Source organism: Dermacentor variabilis, chromosome 8 (assembly GCF_050947875.1).
Source record: "Dermacentor variabilis isolate Ectoservices chromosome 8, ASM5094787v1, whole genome shotgun sequence".
Classification (NCBI taxonomy): domain Eukaryota; kingdom Metazoa; phylum Arthropoda; class Arachnida; order Ixodida; family Ixodidae; genus Dermacentor; species Dermacentor variabilis.
The window spans coordinates 100,964,242-100,991,285 of record NC_134575.1 but is presented as its reverse complement, the minus strand read 5'-3'; the positions used below and the strand labels follow the sequence as shown (position 1 = coordinate 100,991,285).

Genomic DNA, 27,044 nt, shown 5'->3' with positions numbered 1-27,044 from the left:
ACCTCACTCTCTTTCTTTTGCTTTTCTCTCTTTCTCTCTTAAGGCACTCGAATCTACGACCTTTAGTGAGAGAAAACAATAAGAAGTAACAACCTGTTTGAATGAGAATGTCAATTTAATGCATGTCTCTTGAGCGTGCAGGCTCTTTGGGGCATGCTAAAGTGACTGTCTTTTATTATGCTTTTGTAGTACGTAACTGTGCGTTCACATTTCCACCTCACAAAAGACAAATGGTCAATTATCGCATAGGAAGTGCATCGTTATGGCCTGCAGACATATGAAGAACTTGTATGCATGTATGTACATTGGCATTCAGAGTAATAAGGATCATTCAACTGCAGTATTCAGAGGAGTAGAAGAATACACACTTGGGCTGGTTGGTTCATGATTACGAGTAGAAAACAGCGCTAAACAAAAGGACAGCGTTGTGGTCTGTGTCCCTCTCTTTGTACAGTATTCAAACCTGTAGAGTTCGAACATTCGTTCTATTAATAGGAAAAGTGAGCAATAGAAACGTTTGGCAGATGTTTTATTGAAAGGTTAGCCTGCAGGCCTCCATCCAAGACTTAATTACTTAAAGCAGTGCCATTGTCGGTTGCAACGGTTCTATTGCTTTTGAAGATGTTACTTTCTTAAAGGGAAGCAACAGCATTCATGACCTATTTTCTTGAGTGGCCATGCCGTCATGCGTTCACCATACACTGCTTCAAAAGGTACTTTGGAGTACGCATGAATACCTAGACATTTGTCTTTGTTCTTATTTAGTGATCAATACTTTTCTGCAGTTGCATATGCCTTTCCACAGATGCACATGACCATGTCACACTTTTGCATGTGAAGCTGCTCCTGCAGACATGTGTCCAAAGATCTGTTGTGTCAAAGTTCAGGGGTGTTTTATAGCAAAGGGACTTTTCTGACAGCTTTGTTTCAGGTACCCAAAACTTCTCCAATGTGCAGTTGCCATTTCATTGCAGGTGCACCCGTGGCTATGGGCTCCCACTTGGTTGCAGTTGCATCCAAGCTCTTTACACACAACAGAAAACTCATGAAGACAAGAGAAACAAATAACATAAACACTGTAATCTGTTCCTCATATCGTTTCAGTGCTGTCTGTAACCTCAGATTCGGACAAACTAGCCTGACTACAATGTTGTGTTGAGTGCCTGTGTCGCTGCACATGGAGAAAATTCTCAACACCACAGCAAACTTATGCAAATACGATCTATATATAAATATAATTAATATGTTCGGGTTGTCACATCAGAGCTCTTTTGCATCTTTTTCCAACTCGGGCACTGTACAGCGCACATAGCACATGGTGTTCTGGGTGACACTGTAGTTTTTACAAAAGTAGAGCTTGTTTGAAGCTGAAGGAACATGCTGGTTGGACACAAAAGCTTAGTAGACTATTTTAACTTGCTAAAGCATGTTACTGATCGGACTTAGACAAATAACCATACAAGACAAACACGGTGCTACTTCCAAGTGGAATTCATTGAAGGGCTACAGAATGTATTACAAAAAGATAAAAATACATAATGTTGTGCTGAATGTGATCAAGGCACATGTGCAAGAAACTATAGCTATTTGTTCGATGAGGACAGTAATGTGCTTTAGCAAGTTAGAAATTTGTTACCAACTTGCCCACATTCACATTTTAACAGATTTACTAATGTTTCCACTACATAGAGAACCTTGATCTACAGTGATTTTTATCATCCCGAAGAAGGTTGGTGTTCATATTATAACATGTGTATTTAAAAAGCTTTATCTCCCAGAATTTCATGTTGTTTTACTTGACATAAGCTTACGAGGCTTACAGATTACATGCTCATATCTCAGCATAAACACCCACTTCCTTTTCAATGATTTTCATTTCTGTAAAAGCACAGTAAATTTCGTCAGATGAGAAGTGCTAATGCGTTTTTTTATTCTTTCATAATTGGTGCCTGCTATCCTGCTGCGATTGTGAAGTAAAGCTTCAAGAGGACAGCTGCCTGAATACTTTTTTTCTGCATGCAGTATTACACTTGAATGCAAGCCTTTTTGAGCTTTGAAAAATTTTTCTTTAATGGTTTTGTTCCGTTGGGTTATTAACAGAAAATGTTGAAACCTTACTGTACATAAGAAAAGTTATTCATAACCTGTTTATTTTTATAATAGTGATTGTTCTACAAGTGATCAACATCAGCTAAACAAGGGAAGCCTCTGGCTGCAGCCAGTGTTTCAACAAGAGGACTAGTTGACAAAGATGAGTTTATCACAATGTTGGCTCCAGCCCAATACATTCTTTATTCGACATCACTATTTGCATCTTCCTGTGAATCTGTTTGTTGCTCCAACTCCAATACACAAATATGAGTTGAATGCATAAGCTTAGTTGTGGAGCTACTCAATGAACTGTTGCATAAGTTACCCGCCTAACAAAACACACAATACGTTTTTTAGTAAACCAAAGAAAAATAACAAAATATCACGATACTAATGGAACAACCAACTTGCACAAAGGAAAGCAGTTTATGCGCTAAATATCTACTCAGGCTAATAGATGAGTTGTTTTATAGATTTCACAGGACATGCATAATGCTAAAGGAAGTTAAACAAGGCAACTACACAAGAACATTGTGTCTTTACAAACCATAACGATTACATCAGCTGATGCATTTCTCTCAGTGAGCATGTCAATCAGGCAATCACATAGGCAGGGACAGCAAGTATTACAGGTATTTATGCATAAATCAAGTTTTCAAACACACAAGCTTCCTTCATGTTCTGCATGCGAGGTTCCCACTTTGGCAAACAATAATTTTATTGTACATGATAAACCACGAAACCATATGACTAGCAATGAGAAAAGAAAGATAAAATGACAGAAGCATAGCTTAGAATCTTAACGTTTACATTGAAGCTTAAAATTATTTTCTTTAAAAAATTAAATTGTGGGGTTTTACGTGCCAAAACCACAATCTGATTATGAGGCACACTGTAGTGGGGGACGGTGGAAATTTAGACCAACTGTGGTTCTTTAATGTGCACCTAAATCGAAAGTACACATGTGTTTTGGCATTTGACCCCCATCGAAATGCGGTAGCCGTGGCCGGGATTCGATCCCGCGACCTCGTGCTCAACACCATAGCCACTAAGCAACCACGGCGGGTAAAATTTTCTTCTCCCCAAAATATAATTACCCTATGCGTAGAAGGATCCTCTTTGGGGGTTGAAAATTTAACGGAGGCACGGACAGAGAGGGACAGAATGACTGGGTACTTTGACATTTCAAAATTTTATTAAAACTCCAGGCGTGTTTATCCACCTCCTAACCACTCGACAGGGCCCAAACAGTAGACTAGAGGCAGTTACTAACCAAGACCTTCCGCAATCTCGTTCATCTCAGGAGAATATATCCAGACATCTATTCAGATGATAACTGCATGCAAACTATGTGGCAGGGTTCACGCATTTTAGACACATTCTCTGGGAATGTGAGGTTATAGGCAGAGGAAATGCAGACTCTCCAGACAAATCTGCGGCGCGGTGGACGGCCGCACTGCGCAACTGAAACCTCCAAGATCAACTATGGCCCATCCAGCAAGCTCGTGAGGCAGCGAGGAGACAGGATCTCCGGACGTACTTGGGGGCAGCCTAGGCCCAGGCCACGAACTTGCCGGATTTTCAATAAACTTGTTACCACCACCATGTGTTGCATGTAAACTAACAATTCGTAGGTACATACAAATGCGTTTCAGGATTAAAATTTACTTCAGGCTAAGATTTTGCAGTGGGCACGCCAGCTGGTCATCCGTCAGAGCCATGACCAACCCGTTCATGTTGTTTACGGAGATTTTTCTATCCGCTGCGACAGCGATGGCCGGCGCCCTTCAAAATACGACCGGCAGCATCACCCCTGCACTCCCTTTCATTCTCTGTGGAGACTGCGCAAACAGACCACTGCCTTCACCGGAAACCAGCGCACTCAACTTCCATTCCACCCGACTACTTAAACACCCTACTGGCCCGGAATACTCTCAGTGGGCACGCCAGCTGGTCATCTGTCAGAGCCATGACCAACGCGTTCATATTGGTCACGCAGGTTAGTAACACATACGCCTCCATCAAAACCTCTCACCGCTGTCTAGTCCAGCTGGCGTGCCCTTCCAGCGTTAGTACTGTATGCATGTTCGTTAAAAATTTTTCGCTCTCGTTGCTGCTACTCAGTGGGGATATTGAATCCAATCCTGCACCCACTACTGAACAATTGCTGAGGGAAATTCTTGATGGACAAAAGAGTATGCACAAGTGATTAAACACCATTGAGTCTAAACTTCAGAACGTGGAAACCATAGCAGCCATATATGCGGAACTTGGAGCACGCTTCGAGAACACGCAAAGAACAATATGGAATCTATAAAAGAAACTAATCGATTTAGAAGATAGGAGCAGACGAAACAACCAATTAGTCTTCGGCTTTAAAGATGTGAAAGAAACACCAGATTCGCTATTGACCACATTAAATGAAGAATTATTTTTAAAGCACTTAGGTGTTCGAGTACCTTCCATTGAAAGACTGCACAGGATGGGCTGTAAGCAGGCAAAGAAACACCGGCCTATCATTCTATAGTTTACAGACCACCGAGAAAAAACAACCCTGCTGAGCAACTGCCACAAGCTCAAAGGGCAAAATATTTCAATTTCGGAAGATTTTTCAGCAGAGACACGTACGGTAGATAAGAAAGCACCTCTGGGACAGCATAGCTGACGTTGGGAAAGCAGGTGCCAAAGTAAGGCTCCAGTACAACAAGATAAAGTTGACAATCGAACATATCGATAGGGCAGTGCTCAGATGAAATGCATACCCGTCACCTCGTCCCTGTCAAGAAAACCCTAAAGGACTGCAATGACCTCGTTCCTGTGTTAAAAGACCAAAAAAATTCTGTGTCTAAACATATATGTTCGGAGCATAGTAAACAAGATCACCGAATTAGAGGCGTAACTGCCCACAAACCCCGTTCCAATAATAACAGAAACATGGTGGCATAGCGATATCACTGACTCTGAAATAACACCGTGCGGTTACAGAATCTAGACATGACAGGGATTCCCATGGCGGCTGCGTTGCAATTCTCTTCCAAGAAACATTGAGTGTTGCTAGGCTGCCTGATATTACAGGAATTGAATGTGTTGTTGTGAAAATTTTTTCTTGACGAGTGCAATCTAATCATCTTATGAATCCTTTAAAAAAAATTAAAGTAAAATATGGAGTTTTACGTGCCAAAACCACGTTCTGATTATGAGGCACGCCGTAGTGGAGGACTCCGGAAATTTTGACCACCTGGGGTTCTTTAACGTGCACCTAAATCTAAGTACACGGGTGTTTTCGCCCCCATCGAAATGCGGCTGCCGTGGCCGGGATTCGTTCCCGCGACCTCGTGCTCAGCAGCCCAACACTATAGCCACTGAGCAACCACGGCGGGTAGGAACACGAAATTTAGTGTCAGGTAATCAATAATCTTGAATCTAAACTTCTTTACATCTAGCCAACATGGTTTTTGTAAAACATTCTCCTGTGATACCCAGCTTCTTTGCTTTAGTTTACTAATTACTACTTTACTAATGAATCCTTGCGCGCCAATAAGAATAAGCACTGCAGTATGCTACTTATGGGCGATTTTAATGTTCCTTCTGTAAACTGGAATAACGATTTCCCTGAGCCCCCCTCAAGTGTTTCTGAACATTTCGTGGATATAGTAGTGCTTCACAACCTTTCACAGCTTCTCAATGAACCTACACATATTCAAAACAATACACTATCAATTCTGGACCTTTTCCTTGCGAATACTGCCGTGACTAACACCCATATTCTCCACTCAACACTCCACCTGGACTCAAGTGCCCAGCAGCACCGCTCCTGAGCGGTTGCTTAGAAGCGGTTGCTTAGCTTTAATCAAACTTCATGTCAATTACTGTTAAACACAGCGTCGTCTTCAGTCGAGGGGTGGCGCTGTGCTCAGCTCAGTGGAATGAAGCTTCCAGTCATAGATGGTTTCAGAATACAGGGTAAGTGACCTCACATTTTACTCTCTTTGTCGTGCAGTTTAGGCACCAACGCCTCGGTGTGAACACGTAATGTTGTAAGCGCTCTCTCATGCATATGTTTGCTTTAAGGCAGAGTCAACTTACTATTTCCTGCTTCTGCCACATGCAAATGATACAAAAATATCCCAATAAAATGGTTTTGATCTAGGTGGTACACACTCTCTGCAAGGTGATAAAATGTTTGTGTAATAAACGAAGCACTACTCATGTGCTGGTCAGCATCCAGGGCAATATGTTCACCAATATATCTTTTTTGACTCAATATATATTCGATATTGGTGCAAATTTATGAGGTTATGCAGCTAACATGTAGCTGTTTACTTGTGTCTCGACGACATGAAGCTTTAGGTGAAAGTAGCACTATATTGCATGATACAAAGGAACGTCTTTAGACTGCTTGTTGTTTTTGTGAAAAACAATTGTGAAGGTTTTAATTGCAAAGTAATACAGTATGTGATGGCAATGCGAACAAACCATGCAAAGTGTATGCATTAGAAATGAACTATCCAAATGAGGACCCCCCCCCCATATATTGTCACTGCTATAATATCAAACGCTGTGACATTTAACACATATGATTATAACCTCCCCCGGTGGTCGTGCAGGCTGACGCCTACACGACCACCGGGGGAGGTTATAACATTTGTTTCTGCAATGAAGTCGCGACAACGCAAGTACTTGCAACAGGGGCGACGACCTTCCACAAAATCACAATCATAGGCAAAGACCGCTTGCACATGTACTAACCAGCCAAACAAACTAACCACGGCAGCGAAGACCACTTAAATCGACCATACAATGCAGTTAATTTTCTACTAAAACAGCACGTAAAAAGCTTTTTAGCTTTATTATAACACAAAAACATATTTTGTTTAACTATGAGAACTTGTTATTCTTTGTACCATTATACGTAAAAAGTATCGGCGGGCCGCTAAAGTTGTAGGGCAGACGACAAGATTCGCGCTCGCTTTGAAAAAGTTTGTCGTCTGCTCTTGCTTTTCTTCTCTTGGTACTGCAACGTAGGTGAGTCAAGATGTAATATGCATGAATGGAAACATTTTATGAAGATTTGACTTTAAGAACGCGTTATTTGTGTAGGTATATCCACATTTTAGACGAAGCCTCTTACAACACCAGCCAACACAAGCCTCGCAGACATGTACCGTCATTCCTATGACGGCACAGCGCCCGTTAGGAAACTCCCATAGACGGTGGCGCCAGATTTCGCGAGAAACTCTATGATCCTTCCCCATACCCGCGCACCGATGGGTGGAAGGATGTTGTGAGCGTCCCCTTTGGAACGGGGCGGTGGGTTGCGCCACCAAGCTCTTGCTGTTATAGTGCATAACGTCCTACCTAGGTTAAAAAAACCACGATGACCTCCCACAGTCAAATTTTCTGACCCCCTATTGTGAACTTTGTTTTTGCACGTCTCCGTTTTTTGTCGTTTCCCTTCTTTCCCACCAATCTTCAAATCACCTCTTCTTTTCCCCTGCTCTCGTTGAACCCAAGGGCTTCAAGGAGCCCAGTGGAGCGTAAATCGACCGCTGGGTAGATGTCTTCACATTTTAATAAAACATGCTCCGTCGTTTCCATAGTTTTACCGCAGCCAAGCACGCGCTTCTTCTTGTTTCTTATATCTCTCTTTGTAGGTGCGTCTTCTAGGGCATCCTGATCTCGCTTCGAAAAGTAATGTGCTTCCCTTTGAGTTATCAAATTTTTTTTTCCTGATTTAATTTATTTCCCTGTTAAGTAGTTACCCATGACAGGTTTCTTTTCCATTGCCGCCACGTATTAGATTATTTCAGTCTCTCTGACTTTCCCGCTTGACGTTCTTTGTTGCTGTGTTGCTCACCCCACAGGCCGCGTATACTTGCTGGCAAGCTCCCTAGTTCTTTTGCTCCACGGTGGAACCTCTTGTCGCTCCCTCTCTCGGTGGCGACATCCAACACGTCAGGCCACTCCCTCCTCTGGGCCCACTAAAATCTTCTAGTACACTGTAGGTAAACCAATCGACTTTCCCAGAAAGGGAATCGAAGCAATTTGGACGTTAATATGAACAACAGTGTTAAGGAAAAGACGTTGCCTATGTACTCAGACTGAATCGGAGAACATTCAACGTGCCAGCAGGCGAAATTAAGTAGAATCACGTATAGTCTGATGGAATGATATTAACGCGACAGCGTTAAGGAGCTCGTGTCGCAGAACAGCCGGTGTCGTCTTCAGCGGCGTTGGCCGTGAGCGATAAATCCCAGAAGGCACTTCAAAAATAAAAAAAAACATCTTGCAAGGTCGGCTGGTGGGAATCCAACCAGGGTCTCCGGAGTGTGAGACGGAGACGCTACCACTCAGCCACGAGTTTTTTTTTGTCTTTATTGCTGGCTTTGAAATACACAAACAATGCACAAAAAAGTAAACGTGTCAACAAGGATTTTGCTGGCACGACATATTAAAATTTTTTCAATGCTGCAAGCTTATCTAGCAGCATTTTTCTGGGACGTGATACAAAGGACTTTAAAGAAAGAGTTAATTACCTTTAGATCCACATGGAATAAGATTCTTACCAGTAGAAAAGGAGGCTTTTCCGTATGACGCTATAATGCTCCTGGGCCTCCACAGTTTGTGGAAAGCTAGAACGCAGTTCAACAATGCTGATGTAAATTCGCGACCTACACGTGATCACTTCATTGAATCTGTAGTATGGTTCAGGGATGTCCATCGGGCACTCCCTGAACAACCAACATGGATTCACTCAGCCACGAGTTCGATGGTTCAAAACTGGACAAAATCGTCTTTAGTGAATGCGGTGTTGCCTTAGAAGCGTGCCGTAGAAAGTTATGCTGCGGCGTATATCGGTAATTATGACCATGTAAATTACAGAAGTCGCACTTTCACGAGTAGCGAAGTATGTTTCCGCTACATTTCTTTTGCGCTCTGCGCACACGCAAAGCCATCTTGCGGCAAACGCAGAAGACCCCCTTCTCGCAATGTACGGCGCTTCCCCGACACGTGGCGCGCCACTCGCGCCATGATGGCGTCCGCCTGCATGGCGCGTCGCGGCCCGGCCCGTCGCGTGCAGATTGCGACGTTTGGCTCTCGTAGATCGTTTGAGTAGGCGGTGCGAACGGGGTGCGATAACGCCATCGCGTTCCACTGTTGAAGGCGAAGCTTAAGCGTGATCCAATTCTTTTGCTACTGAGATCGAATTCGACTTCAGAATTCACTATTAAAAATGACCGAAAAGCCGTTTCCGTTCCCATGTAACGCATAAGCCCTTTCGAAGTCTCGAAGGTGAGGGGCCGATGCAAGTACAGAACTCTTATTCCGAACGATTGTGCTACTGGAGAGTCGTGGCTGTTGCGCACAGGCGCACCTGTTCCTGAGAGAATTAACGCACGAGTGCTAATCGGTTCTGCTGAACAAGTTCCTAGCTCTCACACAATATAAACGCCCCGTTTTGGGGCAGCCTGTAAGTCTGCATGCTAACTTGATTCAGGCGAGGAAAAAAATTTTTTTCATAGTCTCGCCATGTCAGCAACCAATTAAAACTGGGTGCCCACTGTGGAAGCACACTTAAGCGAACACCGCAGATCTACAAATATTTCTACGTGTATGTGAGGCATGCCGTTCCTTCAATTGCTTCGATCATTATTGTCCTTATGATAGTGCACTCGGTAAAAGAAAGGAGCCGTTTATAATACAGAAGCTGCCTCGTTTAGCGGACGTACAGTTGGGAAAACGGCATTACATGTAATTATGAAATATAGATAAGCGTAACATGTGTTCCTCAGAAATCAGACTCGATGGATGGATGGATTTATACAACTTTCTTGTACGTCCGGCAAGGTTTAACGCGACCCGGGCTCAGGTCTCCATGCCGCCTCAATCAGACTCAAGAATAATTTTTCATTTATACCACTAGCAAAACGCCGAAGGACGCAGTTACCTTCTTTTCTTTTATTTAAGCAAATTCTGGCGTTTTTCGTCTAGCGATACGATTATGAGGCACCCTGTTCTCACCGCCTGGGGCTCTTTAACGTGCACCTGAACAGATCTAGACGAGTGTTTTTCCATTTCGCTCCTATCGAATTCCGCGATCTGGTTTGAACCCGTGAGCTCGAGCTTAGCAGCACAATGCCATATCCACTACATTACCATTATAATTACCGCGTCGCTTTTCCTTTTTTGTTGTTGTTGTTGTTAAGCACAGACAGTACAAAAAATTTCACACGGCTTACGGGCCAAACATTAGCATATATGATGACTACCTAAAACTGTTTTCGGCACCCGCGAGGTCCGACCGTAACAAAAGAACCCGTACCAATTACTCTGCATTCTGTTACGTGAGGAAGCCGGTAACGTGAATGGAATGTTGCAGTGCAGTTGTTTTTCTTTTTCTATAAGAATATTTCTCGTAAATCTTAGTACAGGGCGCCGGATGGGGCAGACATGTTTTACTTGTTCGAAGCAGCAAGCAGGAAGTTTACATATGTTCTTCCGTTTGCGTTTCGCAAGACTTGCTGATAGAAAAACATATGCGCAAATATACACACGAGAGATACATGCTGCTTGAAGAACAAGAAAAATATTTGTCTCGAAAGGAAACCGTACAATAACATAGTAGGATGAAAGCCGACACTGCGGCCGCAATGCACGTGCAATTAACGAGCGGTATTAAAAAAATAATAAAACGAAATAAAGAAGGGAAAGAAAGGCGCCTATTTATAAGGGATAAATACATTCCATATGCAATTATGAAGACCGTTTGAGCAGTCTTAACGCATATACTAGCGTTCACAGTAGTACGAATAACCCTACCCAGAAGTATCACCAGCAGTTTAAACGGCGTGACCTTGACGCAGCCGAATCCACGTCGATCGCAGCGCCGCCAAAGAATTTTTCGTCGTTGCACGCCCGACTGGCAAGCATGCGCGCCCCATCCGTTGGCCTCACTCAACCGTTTTCTAGTACACTGTAGGACAGGCGGCAGCAGCAGGAGAGCGACTTTGGTCACAATGCCACAGTGCTTTGATAGAATAAATAACTGCTTTGCAAGGATACCTCAGACCATCGTCAGGCACCCCGCGGTCTGTTCCATTATCAGGTCCTATAGTCCCCGCAGTCCCCGTTTCCCAAGTGCCGGTGCTACCGCAACGCATCTGGAACAAAGGCGAGAATACTCGGAGTTTCGCACGATTACCTGTTCGTCTGCTGACACTTAATTGTAAGAACAACCATAAAGCAATACCCCTGCCAAGCGCTCAAGTTAAGTGCACTAAGGAGAGCTTCACTCGGTGAGTTCACTTTGAGAAATCTAAACGTCGCGACTGGAGTGACGGTGTCACTCGCAAAAGAGTGTACTGCCGAAGTGGTGATCGCGCGAACTACCTGTGCTGCAATCGCGTCTCTCGTCACTTCTGTCGCTTCTGGTATCGCTTGTGCTTCCTCGTCTGTATACATATCGGTGGTGCTGCTTTGTCTGTCCCTACTGTGGTCATGCTGGTGGTGTCGTGTGATGTGCGGCGGTTTTTTTGCCACGGGAAAGTTTAGCGCAGAAGTGCGTCGACGTCTCACAATAGGAAGAAGTTTCCAAGGCTGATTCAGCGGCCAGATGCAACGTGATGCTGGTGCTCAATATGTTTATTCGCAGCGGGACGACGGCTGAGAGTGACAGTCACCCTTTTCACGGTGATCCCGTGGGCGCTGCCATGTTTAATCACGTGGTGACGCGTCCATTGCTTGCCTCAACTGCCTCCGTTGCCAGCGTGTTTACAATGGATGCGTATGATGCCAGTGTGGCTTAACAAATCTCTGTTTCGGGCGACGTCGTAGGCGGCGACTGGGTGAACGACACGTAGCTTTGGCCACAGAAAGAACGTGAAAAAGAGCTTTCGGCGCTGATTAAGCTGTCCAAACGGCGCGAGCAGCGTATATGGTGCTTCTTCTAAAAGTGGGGCTAAATATGTCTTACATTCTATCCAAACTTTCCGCTTATGAATTGAATCAGGGTTAGTGTGTTTCGGTCATCGTACTTTATTTGTAAAATATTTTGAAGCAGCGGCTTGTCACATTTCTGATTCGGCAAAGTCTGTCGGTGCGGTCACCATCTGATTATTTTCTGCCTCATTGCTCGTGGGTGTGCTCAATTGCGGTATATTTATTATTGCTGCGCACACTGCTTGAAACGTAGCCGTTTTGTACATTTAAATACCTTATAGCAAAGATATCGCTAGTTACTCTTGTGGACTGTCACAAAACATTCAGCTTTGACCATTTGTGTGCTGTCGGTGTACTCTGTCATTTATTGTAAGTATATGGTTCACATATATTGAAGTGTGCACCTATTTACTTATTGACATGTTGACTATAGAGTGGGCGTAAGATTCCATGCCAGTTAGGGTAGATGTGTGTAGATACTGCATGTGAAACTTGCTATGACAGGAAGCGGCACAACCTCTTTTAACATCTTTTAAAAAGCGGTACTCACTCTTGCCGACATTCCAGGACTGAGGACCTTTCTTTAAAGGTTAGAGATACAGCAGTGGTGGATGAGCAAATACCTGTATCCTCGAGGAAAGCCATACATATGAAAGCGGGAGTAACACGTACTGACACTTGCAGGAGCGGTCCACCAACATGGCCACACAGAATCATTCTATTCCTTAATATGCCCATGGCTATTTCTGCAGCCAACTATTGCACACGTCTTCAATCCAACACGATTGGAGCGCAGTGCATTTGCAAAAACTCGGCTGCATTTCTGACAGCTGATTCCACAGAAGAAAGGTAGAAACGGTGATGACTTTGTATGCGTGCGCTGTCGCTGAGGCCACATGTGGCTTGCTGCCGAAAGTGCCATCTCATTTCTCTAATTAAGCCGCACATACGAAATTGGCCTTCAGTAACAAAAATGCGAGAAACTGATGTCATTGTTCTGTCGACTGAGAATAGGATACGCATACGGTACTCATTATTACCTGCTGACTGGTAGTGAACCTCCCCTTTGTGATAGATGTGGTGAGAGGCTGGCTGGCGTCTTAGTAGAGTGACGGGAAGCAGAAGCTGAACAAAAAAAGAAAAACACTATCCTATAGCATACCGATGCCACATTTCCCTTCATCCGGTAATGTTTCTTGGAGCAGAACCAAGTTTTAAATTTTTTACAAGATGTCAATTTACTGCGCATTATAAGCCCACGATATTCGTAGCACATGCTCTCACGAGAGGCTCATGCTGTGAGAGTAGCAATGTGTGTGGCACAACTCCTCCGGGCCACTGTGCTTAAGGGCGTTGGACAGGCAATACTGCTACTTGTAGCGACATATCTTAGTATATCACTTCTTCATAGTACACCCTTTTCCACAGCATATGTCATGTATCAGTTTCTAGTTTTATTAAGAATATACGCAGTTTCCAAAGAATATTTTTTAGGCCTCTATACTGTTGTGTTTGATCCACTTCTCGATGATCATTATTCAGCAACGGCAGTTTCCTATTATAGCCTTGGCCCCAATAAACCCCAATCATCATCATCGTTGTTTCTCTAGAACAAAGTGCTCTACGGAAAGGGTCAGTATATGGAAACACATGCTGCGCTGAAAGAATGTCTCACAGACAAGTCCGATGTGTGTGAACGCCATGTTGAGTACGAGAATCTATCTTTTCATTCTTGAGAAGATATCTATCTTGATTCCTCTTGGAAATAATGGACGCTGGTTTACGGCACAATAGATGACTTAATTATTCTCGGTTTTCACGAACATAACTCGAAGGCAACAAATGTGATGTCAAAGCGAAGCTGATCAAAAGACAGAGCTCAAGTGTTGGCAGGCACTCTGGTGGAAGCTTGTAGGGATGCGCTTTATGTAGGTTTTAAAGCAATTGTGCTTCGAATATTGTAGTGCTTGCTTGCAAAATGTGCGCTACTGACTCCCATCATCAAGCTCGTGACCGTGGTTTTGCCTTTTGTACTCTGAAAGCTTGAACTTATTGAAGACGACACCACATAGCAGCGATATGGGAATCGTTTTCAGGAGGCAATTCGTAGGTGGAATCTCTTGACTTATGGAAACTGTTGTCCATGAAAAGTAGCGCACCTGATTATTTGCATGAAAAGCTACAACAAAAGCCACAAAATCATATTTCGAGCGGCTATACAACCCTCAAAACCATAACTGAAATTGTCCTTAGAGAAAATTAAGCACGTACAGGTGTGCAAAACATATCAAGGCAAAGTAAGACAGTAACATATAAAATCACATGTGCACTACAAACTGTGGTGCACAGTATATACAAAAGCTTGTGAATGTCATCTTTGGCTGCAGAGGCAACTTTGTTCGACCAAGCCTCCGTACGCAACCTTCAAACAAATACAGAAACATGTATGGGTAATATGAAGAAAAATGCCTGCGGCTTTAAATGTACGTGATTCTCGACCCCCACAAGCCTCTTTACAAAGATATGAGGTCGTTGAAAACCATCCTGGGATATTCATCAATATTGAATGCGTACAGAATCAAACATTAATTCATTACACACTTGAGAGTATAGTTTCCTGTGATTTATTCTGGAAAACCCCAGTCAGACTGGAGAAACCATCTGTGAGTGTATGCATTTGGATGGGATGATTTCTAACTGTTGACATGTATAATACAGTTTTATATGATCAAGCGCATGCACTTGACTAAACAAGAAAAAATAAGACCAACATTTACAAAGCACATGCGTTTGAACCACCAGAAAGTAATGGGAAAATTACTTTGAAAAAGGGTTGCACAAGCAAATGAAACACGTCACAATGTTCGTTGGCAATTTTGTTCGTAGAAAAGAAAATCCTTTGAACATTGAATGTTCAATTGTTGAATCGGTTGTTGCCACTTCCTGCCAATCACATTGAACATTCATATTTTTATATGCATGATTGACATGTAAAAATTGCATGTACAAAAGGTTTATAGATGCGGAACAGATGTTGTGGCTCATTAATTTCAGTTTCCAGATAGGTGTTTAGTTTGTAGCAGTAAGTTTGCAGAAACTCCACTGCAGTTGTCTAAGTATGCACACTATAGTGTGCGTAAGCGTATAATCCTAAATTTGTTTGCCTACGCCCAAATTTCATGTTGGCCCACCCCTAAAAAGGTTTCTCCAGGCATCTTCTGTGGAGCACTATGTATCCCTCTGGATGTGCAAAAATCTGATCATATGGTTTTTCTCTCGGAACAGTTCTTTTTTTCCGTTGTTCCTTGTCGCTTATAATGCTACCAATCATCTACATTTACACAATTAAAATGATTAAATGCGTTAACTGCATAAACTATGCATTTTTCTGCAGATACAAGGCATTACAATCTTTGCGTGACAGACACATTTTGCTAGGGTACTCGCCAAAGAATGCTTATGCATTAAAGTAATGAGAGGTGGTTAGCTTACTAACAAAGGAGTAGCATTTGGCCACCTTATGATCTTGAGCAGCATGCAATATGTTCGTCATATCGCTGATTATGTACAGGAGCTCCTCTTTATTACACATGTTATGAATATGCTGCCAGAAAAAAACACTGAGTACGCAAATGTGGTGCTTTTAACTAGGTTAGTTGGAAAGCAGAATCGCCAAGCCTGACCGCTGATTTGCATCGTACAGCTTCAGGCTTGAGGTGCCAACTACATGTGTATGTCGAGGTCGGTACAGGGAAGTTTTGTTTTTCACATTAACCTCTGTATAAATATTTGAGCGGGCAGCTAAACTACATTTACTAATGAGCAAGTGGTTCAGGTTAGGTGGGGGAAAACAATGCATGGCAGCAAGCATAGTACACGATTCACCGTGTGTGAAGAAACATGTGACTGCAAGACACCCTAACAGGTATCGCTGAGCTTAGTGTCACAAGTTGGCAGCACCGCGCTTCCCCTTATCCTCTTATCTTCTCGATTGGATTAACACGGCTTGCTATGTGCTTGCATGCACCTTCGCTCATCGCTCCTTCTCTTTCGTGTGGATTAAATTGGCACGGCTCGCTACATGCTTGCGCTTGCATTTCTGAGCGCAGATTGGTGTGTGCGTGCTTTTTGCACTGGGCTTTCAATAGATCACTCGCTTCTCACGCTTAAAGATAAAGTGAGTGCCGGCTAGTGTAGAAGTGATTTGGCACAGGCTTGCTTTGTATGTAAGCACACAAGAATGCCAAAAAACATTCATGCCACGAAAGGGTCCGAAAACTATGTTATTTTTCTTTACTTTGTGATGTACCTCGCCGCGCCATCACTTCTAAGAAGCACAGGAAGGTCTGAAGGCACACAAAAGAGCGCACAATGTTTATTCTCAGCTGTATATGTAACCCTGTGAGGACAGTGCCCAGTGGCTTTCGGGGACACGGATAAAGAAGGTGCAACAGCATAAAGCATAATGCAACTCATGCTCAATAACAGCGTGCAAGCACTTATCAGCAAAAAGGCATCGGCTTGTTCGCAGCCCGAAAAGAAAGTAGTGTTCTTCTTGAGAAGGTCAGTCAGTGGATGGGTGATATCCGCAAAACGTTTAGCAAACTGACGAAAATAGGAGCACAAGCCCGTGAAGCTACACAAATCTTTTGCTGAGCAGTGCACTGGAAAGTTCTTGACAAGATGGATCTTATCAGGATCAGGATGTGTACTGGCAGCAGTGACAAGGTGGCCAAGAACTTTGACTTTGCAATGTCCAAAATGGCACTTAGAAGAGTTAAGTTCAAGGCCAGCCTCCCTAACAACTTTAAGAATAGCAGCCAAGCGACTGAGGTGACTGTCGAAATGTAGGGGAGTATATGATGACATTGTCCAGATAACAAACAGTTGGACCACTTATAGCCCTGAAGGATAGAGTCCATCATTCTTTCAAAAGTTGCTGAGGCATTACAAAAATCATTACAAAGGCATAACCTTAAAATGTAAATTCTGTCCGGTGTAACAAAAGCGGTATTGTAAAACACGGGATAGTTGGTGCATTCTGTTAAGAAAAACCAGTCTCTTTCCTGTCCTCCTGTATGTTTCCTGTGTGCATCTTTTTTTGGCTGGTTTTTTCTCAATAGAGTGAAAGCAGTCTTCTCATGGTCAAGTTCATCACCGGAAATCTGCCAAAGGCCAGATTGGAGCCGAAGAGAAGTATTTCCATCTGTGAACACAGTTGAGGGCATCATCAGTCCACAGGACAGAGGGTGCATATCCTTTTTCATGATCTGGTTCACTTGACAGTAGTTGACAGAAGATCGCCAGCTGCCATTCTTCTTTTTGACCAGGATAACCAGCAATGCCCAAGGACACAAAGACGGCTCAATTGCACTTTTCTTTAGTTTCTTGTCTACTTCAGCATGGATAACGTTTCATTCTTTGTGAGACACGCAATAAGGTCTCCTGCAGATTGGACTGTATCACCAGTGTCATTCTTATAAGTTACAATGGAAGTCTGTCCCAGTGGGCGATCCTGCAAGTCAGACATCACAATAAGACACCAGCATGGGACAAGGACCTGTAGCTTGTTTGGTAAGCAGGTCTTCAGCAATCATCTTTGAAGATATGTCAGGATCCGACGTTGCGGAACCTATCGGACAGCAGGTAAATGAAGACAAGTACGGACCATCTAATACAGAGACAGCCGTATTGTCGATGGGAGAAGCGTTGCTGAGCAACATGCCTTTCTGGACAACTTGTGTACCTTAACCAAAATTTTAAACGGGAAAAAATATGCAGTTATTGGCACTAGTCACAATGGTATGAGGAATGACAACTCTGCTTAACAGGAGAACATTGAGATTAGGAGTCTGCATTTAGTCATTGTCAGGAACAGATGGGAAGCATGTCAAAGGCATATATATACATGGGAGCTGGGGATGGCAACCATACGAAGTCTACAGAACATAAACAAGGCTTAGCTGATTTTGGAGGACACCAGCGAATAGGCCGCTTGAGTTGGAGGAGGCCAGCACTGCAGTAATCAGTGCTGAATAGTCCGAAAAATAGCCGAGGCTGAAGATCAAGTCACAGGAACGCTGTTTTAAGAACAGCAAATTAAACGGAAGTGTTGAAACCAGCAACAGTTACTCGGGCAGTGGTCATACAAAAGATAATATGCGTTGCTCCGTCAGCGACCCAAATAGCATGAGATGCGGCAGGTGTAAGGACTTCAGATGGCTACGAAGGTGGTTGCTCATCACCGAGATTAGGGCTGCAGTATCAGCAAGCACTGGAACAAATAAACCATCGACTTCTACATTGACCATATTGTGTCTGGTCGGCAGGGTGAGAGGCTTTGGCGGAGAGGTTTTCAATGCAGATCCACCTCCGGGAGCTCCATCTTTTAGTTTTCCAAAGGTATATGCCCAGGTCAGAATGACGCCAACAGGCGCCAGGGCTCGGGTGACCTGGACGGGCATCGACTTTCAGGCAAACGGGACTGGTGACTGCTCGGCGACGGTGGTCAACCGCGCCGTGTGGTTGTACCGTCAAGTGTCGTGCAGGTTCATCTCAACTTGCTGCTGGAGATAGCAAAAACCGCTATCTGGACGAGGCCTGTTCAAGAACGGTATCAATGACCAACATTTGCGACAGTATCGGGCGATGTGCCCAACATGGCGAGAAGTGAAGCAAAAAGGTTCGTTCAACAGTGTTCGCCACCCTGTCATGTTGCGAGAGCCTCGAGGGATCCACTCATTTTTGGTATGCACGAGCGAAGGACGTGCGGATAGCCTCGAACTGGTCATGGTACATACTGAATGCAAGCCGATACTAGCGAGTTCTTGACACACAATAGCCCGAACAGTGTGAACCATAGGAGTGCATGTATCAATTACAGGTGGGTAACGAGCTGCAGGACACATGGCTTTCAACTTCCTCTGCACAATCTTCGTCAGCTGCTTTGAAGGATGCTGCCGGCGAAGGAGAGTCCTGTCGGTCATCACAAGAGGATGTTGCAGCCGTATTGGGAAGCCATGCAAATAACTGATGCGATGACTTTTCACTTGCTCAAAACGCTTGCATTTCGTGATAATATCATTAACCAAAGTACAGTTCTTACAAAGGAGTAAATTGAAGGCATTATCAGCAGTACCTTTTTAGGTGTTAGGTTTTAGGTTAGGTTAGGTTTTAGTTTTAGGTTTTTTAGGTGTTAGGTACGGTAAATGGCTGTGAGTGTAGGTTATGGAGGTCAAGGATTGTTCTCAATTTGAAGAGATTAAGGTATAATTAGTTAAGAGGAAACAGGCTAGCCAACCTAGTCATAGTCAGGGTAAAAGTAGATGACAAGACAAGGGTAATTGGAGATAAGTGGTAAATGCTGTCCAGGGCCATTGAAGAGTGGCACATACCCAGTGAACCAGCTTGGAATCAAAAAGGTTTGTTGAAGAGCAGCACATAGACAATGTTACATGCTCCCTGTGCCCAACGTACTATAAAAGCACTCTTGAACTTTTTAAGTGAGACTGGTTTAGACGATCGCCTCTAGAAGCTGTGAGACGTGTAGTCAGTGCGAAATGTGTTTGCGCAATAACTTTTTGTGGCAAGATTACTTTTTGTATGGACAAGATTACTCTTACGTGTATTGCGTCTCCAGTGCGCATCCGCATATTGGACAACGTGTATATAGTATCTCATTGTACCATATTATAATAACCCGCCACCTACCTTTTCCTGTATTTCCCACTTCCCCATTCCCCAGTGAGGAGTAGCAGGCTAGAGACACGCTCTCCAGGCCGACCTCTCCTCCTTTCCCTTCATTAAAATCTACTCCTCCTCCTCCTTCCCTCAGCAGTTACAGTTCCCTCAGCACAGCAGCCAGGTGCTCTACCCATTTGGCCATAGACTACCCAGTGGCCAAAGTTGGCAGGAAAGAGGTTAGGTGCGGACATACATACACACATACATACATACATACACACATACATTCTTTCTTGCATTTATGCACACACACAGGGAGCTACCCCTAACTGGATGAAATTCCTAAACAATGCTGTTTTATTTAAAACATTTTGGCAAGCAATGTAATGTGTAGGGTACGTAACCGACGGTCTATCAGGGTTACAGAATAAGTACCAGCTGAACTGATGTGTCATTGTGGACAGCAGACAACTAGGTAGTGTGATGAAATAGAAATTTTGAAAGCACATAATAGTATCAGCTGGCACAAGACATGGGGATCTTAGAGTGGACATTAAACAGGCCGATCATGATGACCCTAGTATCATGCAGTCTATTTTCATTATTTGGACTACACTGATAGCTTTAGAATATATCATAGGAAAAAGTGTCTGACATATGTTCAACTGTCATAATCCTTTCACAGAAAAGAGGTTGCTTTGCTTTGGAGTAATCAATGTCGTTTACCACCTGTAGCCTTTTAGGAATACTGAACCGAAAGGGTTATATTGTATGCCATGGCTATGCATTGTAAAGTGCCCCTGCATTTATTCTGTTGTTGTATTTACCTCTTTTCGATACCGTAACAGGACTGCAATCACCCCAATTATTTTCTGCAGGCTTCACAATTTCGATGAGCCTAGCTGAAAGCATTCCTGCCAAAATGGAATGCCACACCCCTTCCAAGGTCATCGGTCAGTTTGAGGTTGGCGTGCAGTACAGCTTGCCTCTAGCTGACAAGTCTATTGGGTGCTGCTTCAAAGCATGGAGTGAGTCTAGGAGCGTGCAGACTACACAGACTCTGGAGCAGTTAAGCTCCACTTCAGGTGGGCAGTGACTGGCACTTCTCTTACATTTGCTTGCGTGTGAGCGTTGTGAAAGGCCAAGTCTGAGTAGCTTGGTATCACTTGCTAAAGTGTGTGTGACAGTCTGCTGCCGAGGACAAATTAGCAGGTTTGCGATCCTTGTCTGCATACTGATTGGAGCAAACGGCAGAAATAATGCTGTGCTGATCACATTGAAGCAACTAAGATGGCAGAGTTTAATTCAGAGCCCTCATGACTTGACGTTCTTCTAGGCCTGAAATTGCTCTGTGATAATGTTACATCCTTGAGTCAAGTCTTAGTTATGCTTAAAGCGGTGTATTTGTGTAAGAACGGGAATAGAAATCCAATGCAGAATGTCAGTCGACCTTTTGTTTAGGCTGAACAAAATTAAAACAAAATTCTTTAATGCAGTATAGGGTACTACAAAGAAAATATACTTTGTTTTATCAATTTGCTAATTCATTAAGGGAGGCAGAAACCACATGTGAACTGTCAGGAATCTTTTCTAGGACAGCTTTGAGTCACAACATCCAACAGCACATCATCGGTAATGACTAAGCAGGACTAGGCATGTGCATCAGTGTTGTAGCGACCATCCCTCACTTCGTTGTAGAGCTGTGCACGGCCTCGAGCCAGCCCGAAAGCCTGGACCCGGCCCAGCCCGCGGGCCGGGCTCAGGCCATTTGGAGATTCTCTCATTTGGGCTTGGGCCGGGCCCGGGCCAGGCTTTCTATGTCTCGGACAGGCCGGTTGGGCTCCCCGATCTCGACTGTGTAACTGATGCGAAAGTATGCTTGTCGTCTTGCATGTAGGTACAGCAGGAAGTGCAATGTATTTATTCATCAAAAATGAAAACAGTCTCACAGTGTACCTAGACTCGCCACGGCAGTTGGGCTGGTTTCACCGTCACTATGTACGTACATACATACATACATACATATATATATATATATATATATATATATATTGCCACATCCTATATGGTCACCGCGGGTATGTGCCAGGCGATGAGAACGACGCTGAAGTGGCGCGCGAGTGGAAAAACAGAGACGACAACGACGTCGCGTTGACTGCTCTCATAAAAGTGCTTTTACACGTCCTCTACGCCGGCTATCCGTCTCCTAATAGGCTGCGACACTGGTGGAGGTGCGGGGTAGGATTGTCTCATGCTCGGCACCCCTTCGCGGAGCCATACCTCGAAAGCGGAATCACCTTCGTTCATCGAAACTCCTGTTCACCGGTACAGTCGCCGCCTGCTAGGCCTGACGCCCGAGTTCAGCCCTTTGCAGGACCCTGCTGGAACTTCCGCCATGGCTACTGCAACTCCATCGCAGGTGACGCTGCAGAATCCTAAGATACCAGAAAGTTTCCACGGCGACGCTTTTGAGGATGTCCAAGATTGGCTTGACCAATTTGAGCGTGTCGCCAGTCATAATGACTGGGGCTCCCAGCAAAAGCTGCCTAATGTCTATTTTGCGCTTTAAGACAGTGCGCGGACGTGGTTTGTGAACCAGGAGAGAAATTTTACCACGTGGGATGCCTTCCGCACCCAGCTGCTAGACACGTTCACTAGTAGCGACAGAAGAGACAACGCGCAGCGCCTACTTGAATCCCGTATTCAAAAACCAAACGAGAGCGTTGCCATGTTTGCAGAAGATATGGCCTGCCTTTTCCGCAGAGCAGACCCTGAGATGGCCGAAGAAAAGAAGTTGCGCTATCTCTTGCGCGGAGTGAAGGAGGAACTCTTTGCCGGGCTCATGAGGAACCCACCAACGACAGTGGCCGAATTTACCAAGGAGGCTACCGCTATAGAACGGGCACTACAGCAACGGTACCGCCAATATGATCGCAAGAGCGCGCTGGTAAACGCTTCCATTCTACCTGAGAGCTGCAGCACGTCTCTACGTGAAGTCATCAGAGAGATTGTGCGAGAGGAGATCCGGCAGCTCGGGATCTCTCCCATGGCACCAGCGATGGCTTCTGTCGCTGATATCGTTCGGGAGGAAGTTCGAGAGGCCTTTTCGTCGCCCGACTGGCAGGCGGTGCCACGGCGATTGACCTACGCGGAAGCTGTCTGCCGTCCACCTCCTGCCACTTCGATGCTGCTGACACCGTCGACCACTACGACGCAGCCATCACCGCCACCCCCGACGCCCTATTTTCGACAGTCACAGCCGCCGCCAACTATGCCATATCGTCGCCAGTCGATCGCTGCGCCTCGTTTCTACAGTGAATCCTCTGCCGGCTACCCGCTTCGAAAGACCGATTTGTGGCGCACCGCTGACTGCCGGCCGCTATGCTTTCATTGCGGCGAATGTCTCGCTCTGGTGTGGGCCGTCCTGAAATTTCGGCCATATTTGTATGGTCGGAGTTTCACCGTTGTCAGTGATCATCATGCACTTTGCTGGCTGACTAATTTAAAAGATCCAGCTGGTCGGCTTGCGCGCTGGAGTCTTCGGCTCCAAGAGTTCGACTTCACGGTTGTGTACAAATCGGGGAAACGACACACTGACGCCGACTGCCTCTCTCGGTCTCCTGTTGAGACTGCAGTCCACGACGATGATGACGCGGGTTTTCTAGGCGTGCTAGATACTGTCGACGTTTCATGCCACCAACGCGAGGACGCAGCACTGGTTCCTCTTTTCAATTACTTAGAGGGAAAAACAAGCAGCGTGCCGAGGTTATTCGCGAGAGGGCTGCCTTCGTTTTGCTTACACCACGACGTTCTCTATAAAAAGAACTTTTCACCTAATGGCAGCAGCTACCTACTCGTCATTCCCGAATCTCTTCGCGACGAAGTCCTACATGTTTGTCCCAACGAGCCGACCGCTGGTCACTTGGGATACACCCGCACATTGGCAAGAATTAGGCTAAAGTACTATTGGCCAAGACTTGCGTCGATCGTGAAACGTTACACACAGACATGCCTAGATTGCCAGCGCCGCAAAGCCCTACCCGGCAAGCCAGCTGCACTGCTGCATCCTGTTCAGATACCGCAAGCGCCGTTCGAACAAATTGGCATGGACCTTTTAGGTCCATTTCCACTGTCTACTGCCGGAAATAGATGGATAATCGTCGTCACTGATTATCTTACTCGATACGCCGAAACAGGTGCTATCCAACGTGGAGCAGCAGCCGAAGCAGCGCGATTTTTCGTCGAATCCGTCGTCCTAAGGCATGGCGCTCCCGCAGTGGTCATAACAGACAGAGGATCTGCGTTCACGGCTGCGCTTCTGGATACCGTGTTGCGACTAAGTGGTACCACTCACTGAGAGACCACGGCTTATCATCCCCAAACCAATGGGCTGACAGAACGTATGAATAAGACACTGGCAGACATGATGAGTATGTACATTGACGTCGACCACAAGAACTGGGACAAGATTTTACCATACGTTACATTTGCGTATAACACGGCTCGCCAAGAGACAACACGCGTGACGCCTTTCAACCTCGTTTACGGACGCGAAGTGACAACAATGTTGGACGCAATGCTGCCACACGAGTGCGGTGACGACGAGACTGGTGCCGAGGAGTTTACGCAACGCGCCGAGGAAGCCAGGCAGCTTGCGCGTTTGCGAATCAAAGAACGACAGGAATACGATGCCCGACACTACAATCTTCGGCACAGACCCGTCACATACAACGTCGGTGACCAGGTGTGGATCTGGACTTCGATTCGTCGGCGGGGGCTGTCTGAGAAGCTCCTGCGAAGATACTTCGGCCCGTACACAGTTCTGCGCCGCATCAGCGATGTGAATTATGAAGTTGTCCCCGACAGCCATAACTGCTCCAAACGCCGGCGGCATCTGCCCGAGGTTGTGCACGTGCTTCGTATGAAGCCCTACATTTCCTCGGGACCTCAACTTTGCACCGTCTGTGCACAGCCTGCGGCGGTTGGTGCATCAGGACGATGCCTTTTTTTTTTTTTCAAAGGGGGGGCAAATTCCACATCCTATATGGTCGCCGCGGGTATGTGCCAGGTGATGAGAACGACGCTGAAGTGGCGCGCGAGTGGAAAAACAGAGACGACAACGACGTCGCGTTGACTGCTCTCATAAAAGTGCTTTTCCATGTCCTCTACGCCGGCTATCCGTCTCCTAATAGGCTGCGACAATATATATATATATATACATACATACATACTTACGTACGTACATACGTACGTACATACATACATACATACATACATACATACATACATACATACATTCTTGCTTGCATGAATGCACACACACACGGAGCTACCCCTAACTGGATGAAATTCCTAAACAATGCTGTTTTATTTAAAAAAACATTTTGGCAAGCAATGTAATGTGTAGTGTACGTAACCGACGGTCTATCAGGGTTACAGAATGGGTACCAGCTGAACTGATGTGTCATTGTGGACGGCAGACAACTAGGTACAGTAAAAGCTCGTTAATTCAAAATCGCTTAATTCGAACCGCCGGTTAATTCGAACTGATGCCCGGGTCCCTGCAAAGCCCTATGTATATCAATGGGCCGGAACGCCCGATAATTCGAACGTACCGGTACTCACGTCGGTTAATTCGAAGTAGGAGCCGGCAGCCGACATTGCTTCTCGTAAATAGAAGTCGCCTCGTAACGAGTACAATGCATTGAATTTTTTTTTAATATGCACAGCGACGAGAATAAATAAGCCTGCGCGCATTTTTGCACGCACGAGGCGTGCCGCCAATTTCCTTGCTGGAGCCTCCGGCGTTGTTGTTGTTGCGACTGAGGGAAGGATGAAAAGGAAAGTGCACGGGCCTGCCGATTGGCTCAGGCCGAGCCATCACCGCTGCCGCGTGCAGATAGAGGAGAGTTCAAAGATAAGAGGAAAGCCGTAGCAGGTTTTCTCTAACGCGCGGGCGCTGCCGCCGCCGATGCTCCGGAGCAAGCCGTTTCAGGTTTTCGTTGCGCTGCGGCGGCTGCGATCGGTGGAATGGGTGGAATGCACGAGTAGTCTTTTCTTGTCGCATTTTGCATGAGCTTGCTCGTTTGTGTGGTATCTCGCCGCTGACGTCTCATCGACTGTGCCGATCATGGCGAGCCGTGGAAAGTACTCGGCAAAGGATTTAAAGACTAAAGTTGAAATATTGCAGGCGGTTGAACGTGGTCTCTTAACGAAGACAGCGATTGCCGAGAAGTATGGCATCAAAAAAAGCACGTTGTGTACCTACATCAAGAACAAGGACTCTTATCATCGATGCTTACCAAAAGGAGATTGAGCCCTCGCGGAAAAGACTACGGACGTCGGCTCACCCCGAGATGGAGACTGCTGTCATTACGTGGATAAAGGATGTTCGCAGCAGGAATATTCCATTAAGTGGACCCATAATTGCTGCGAAGGCAGCGGACTTCGCCAACCAAATGGGCATCAGCGACTTCAATGCATCGGAAGGCTGGTTATCACGTTTTAAGGCCCGCCACGGGCTGACGTTTAAGAACGTCTGCGGAGAGGCAGCCGCAGTCGACAAAGAAACCTGCGAAAATTGGGTCTCAGGTGAATTGAAGGAATATCTTGCCGATTACCCGCTCAGCGATGTTTTCAATGCTGATGAAACCGCACTTTATTTTAAGTTGCTCCCAAACAAGACTGTGAGCTATAAAGGTGATACGTGCTCGGGCGGAAAGCGCAGCAAGGAAAGAGTTACCGTGCTAGTGTGCGCGAATGTGACGGGCACGGAACGGTGCCGCTTGCTCGTGATAGGCAAAGCAGCGAAGCCTCGTTGCTTTAAAGGCGTGAAGACTCTCCCTGCTGAGTACACTTCGAACAAGAAGTCGTGGATGACGCGAGCAATCTTCACGGACTGGTTGCGCACACTAGACAGAAAGTTCGCGGCACAGAATAGTAGAAATATTCTTTTGTTCGTCGACAACTGTTCGGCGCATTGTGACATCAATGGACTGAAGGCGATACGTCTGGCATTTTTGCCAAAAAACACTACTGCTGTGCTGCAGCCTATGGACCTCGGGATTATTAAAAATCTAAAGACTCTGTACAGGCGCCACCTCCTAGAACGGATTCTTCTATGCATGGAAAGCGGGAAGCCGTATGATGTCAACCTGCTCGGAGCTTGCCACATGCTGGCAACATCGTGGAACGCCGTCAAGGCAGACACTATCGCTGTTTCCGCAAGTGTGGCTTCAGTGAAACCACAGAAGCCTGCTGCACAGCCGACTTTGATGTTCAAGTGGATCAAGATGATGGCTCCATCGTGCTGGACCCTGCCTACGCTGTTT

General features: G+C 45.3%; 1 protein-coding gene across 4 annotated transcripts in view; it reads left to right on the top strand.

Moving 5' to 3' along the window:
• Positions 1-11,027: 11,027 nt before the first annotated feature.
• Positions 11,028-27,044, top strand: part of LOC142590470 (uncharacterized) — a 330,321-nt gene continuing 314,304 nt past the window's right edge. The window contains exons 1-2 of one of the 4 annotated variants that reach the window (XM_075702613.1): positions 11,032-11,387; positions 20,592-20,798. In XM_075702613.1, the coding sequence (XP_075558728.1) occupies positions 20,606-20,798 (193 nt within the window). In that variant the 5' untranslated portion in view covers positions 11,032-11,387; positions 20,592-20,605. Of the gene's footprint in view, positions 11,388-11,511; positions 11,876-20,591; positions 20,799-27,044 lie in introns of those variants that run through there. The other 3 variants (XM_075702611.1, XM_075702612.1, XM_075702614.1) reach the window with 3 other exon arrangements.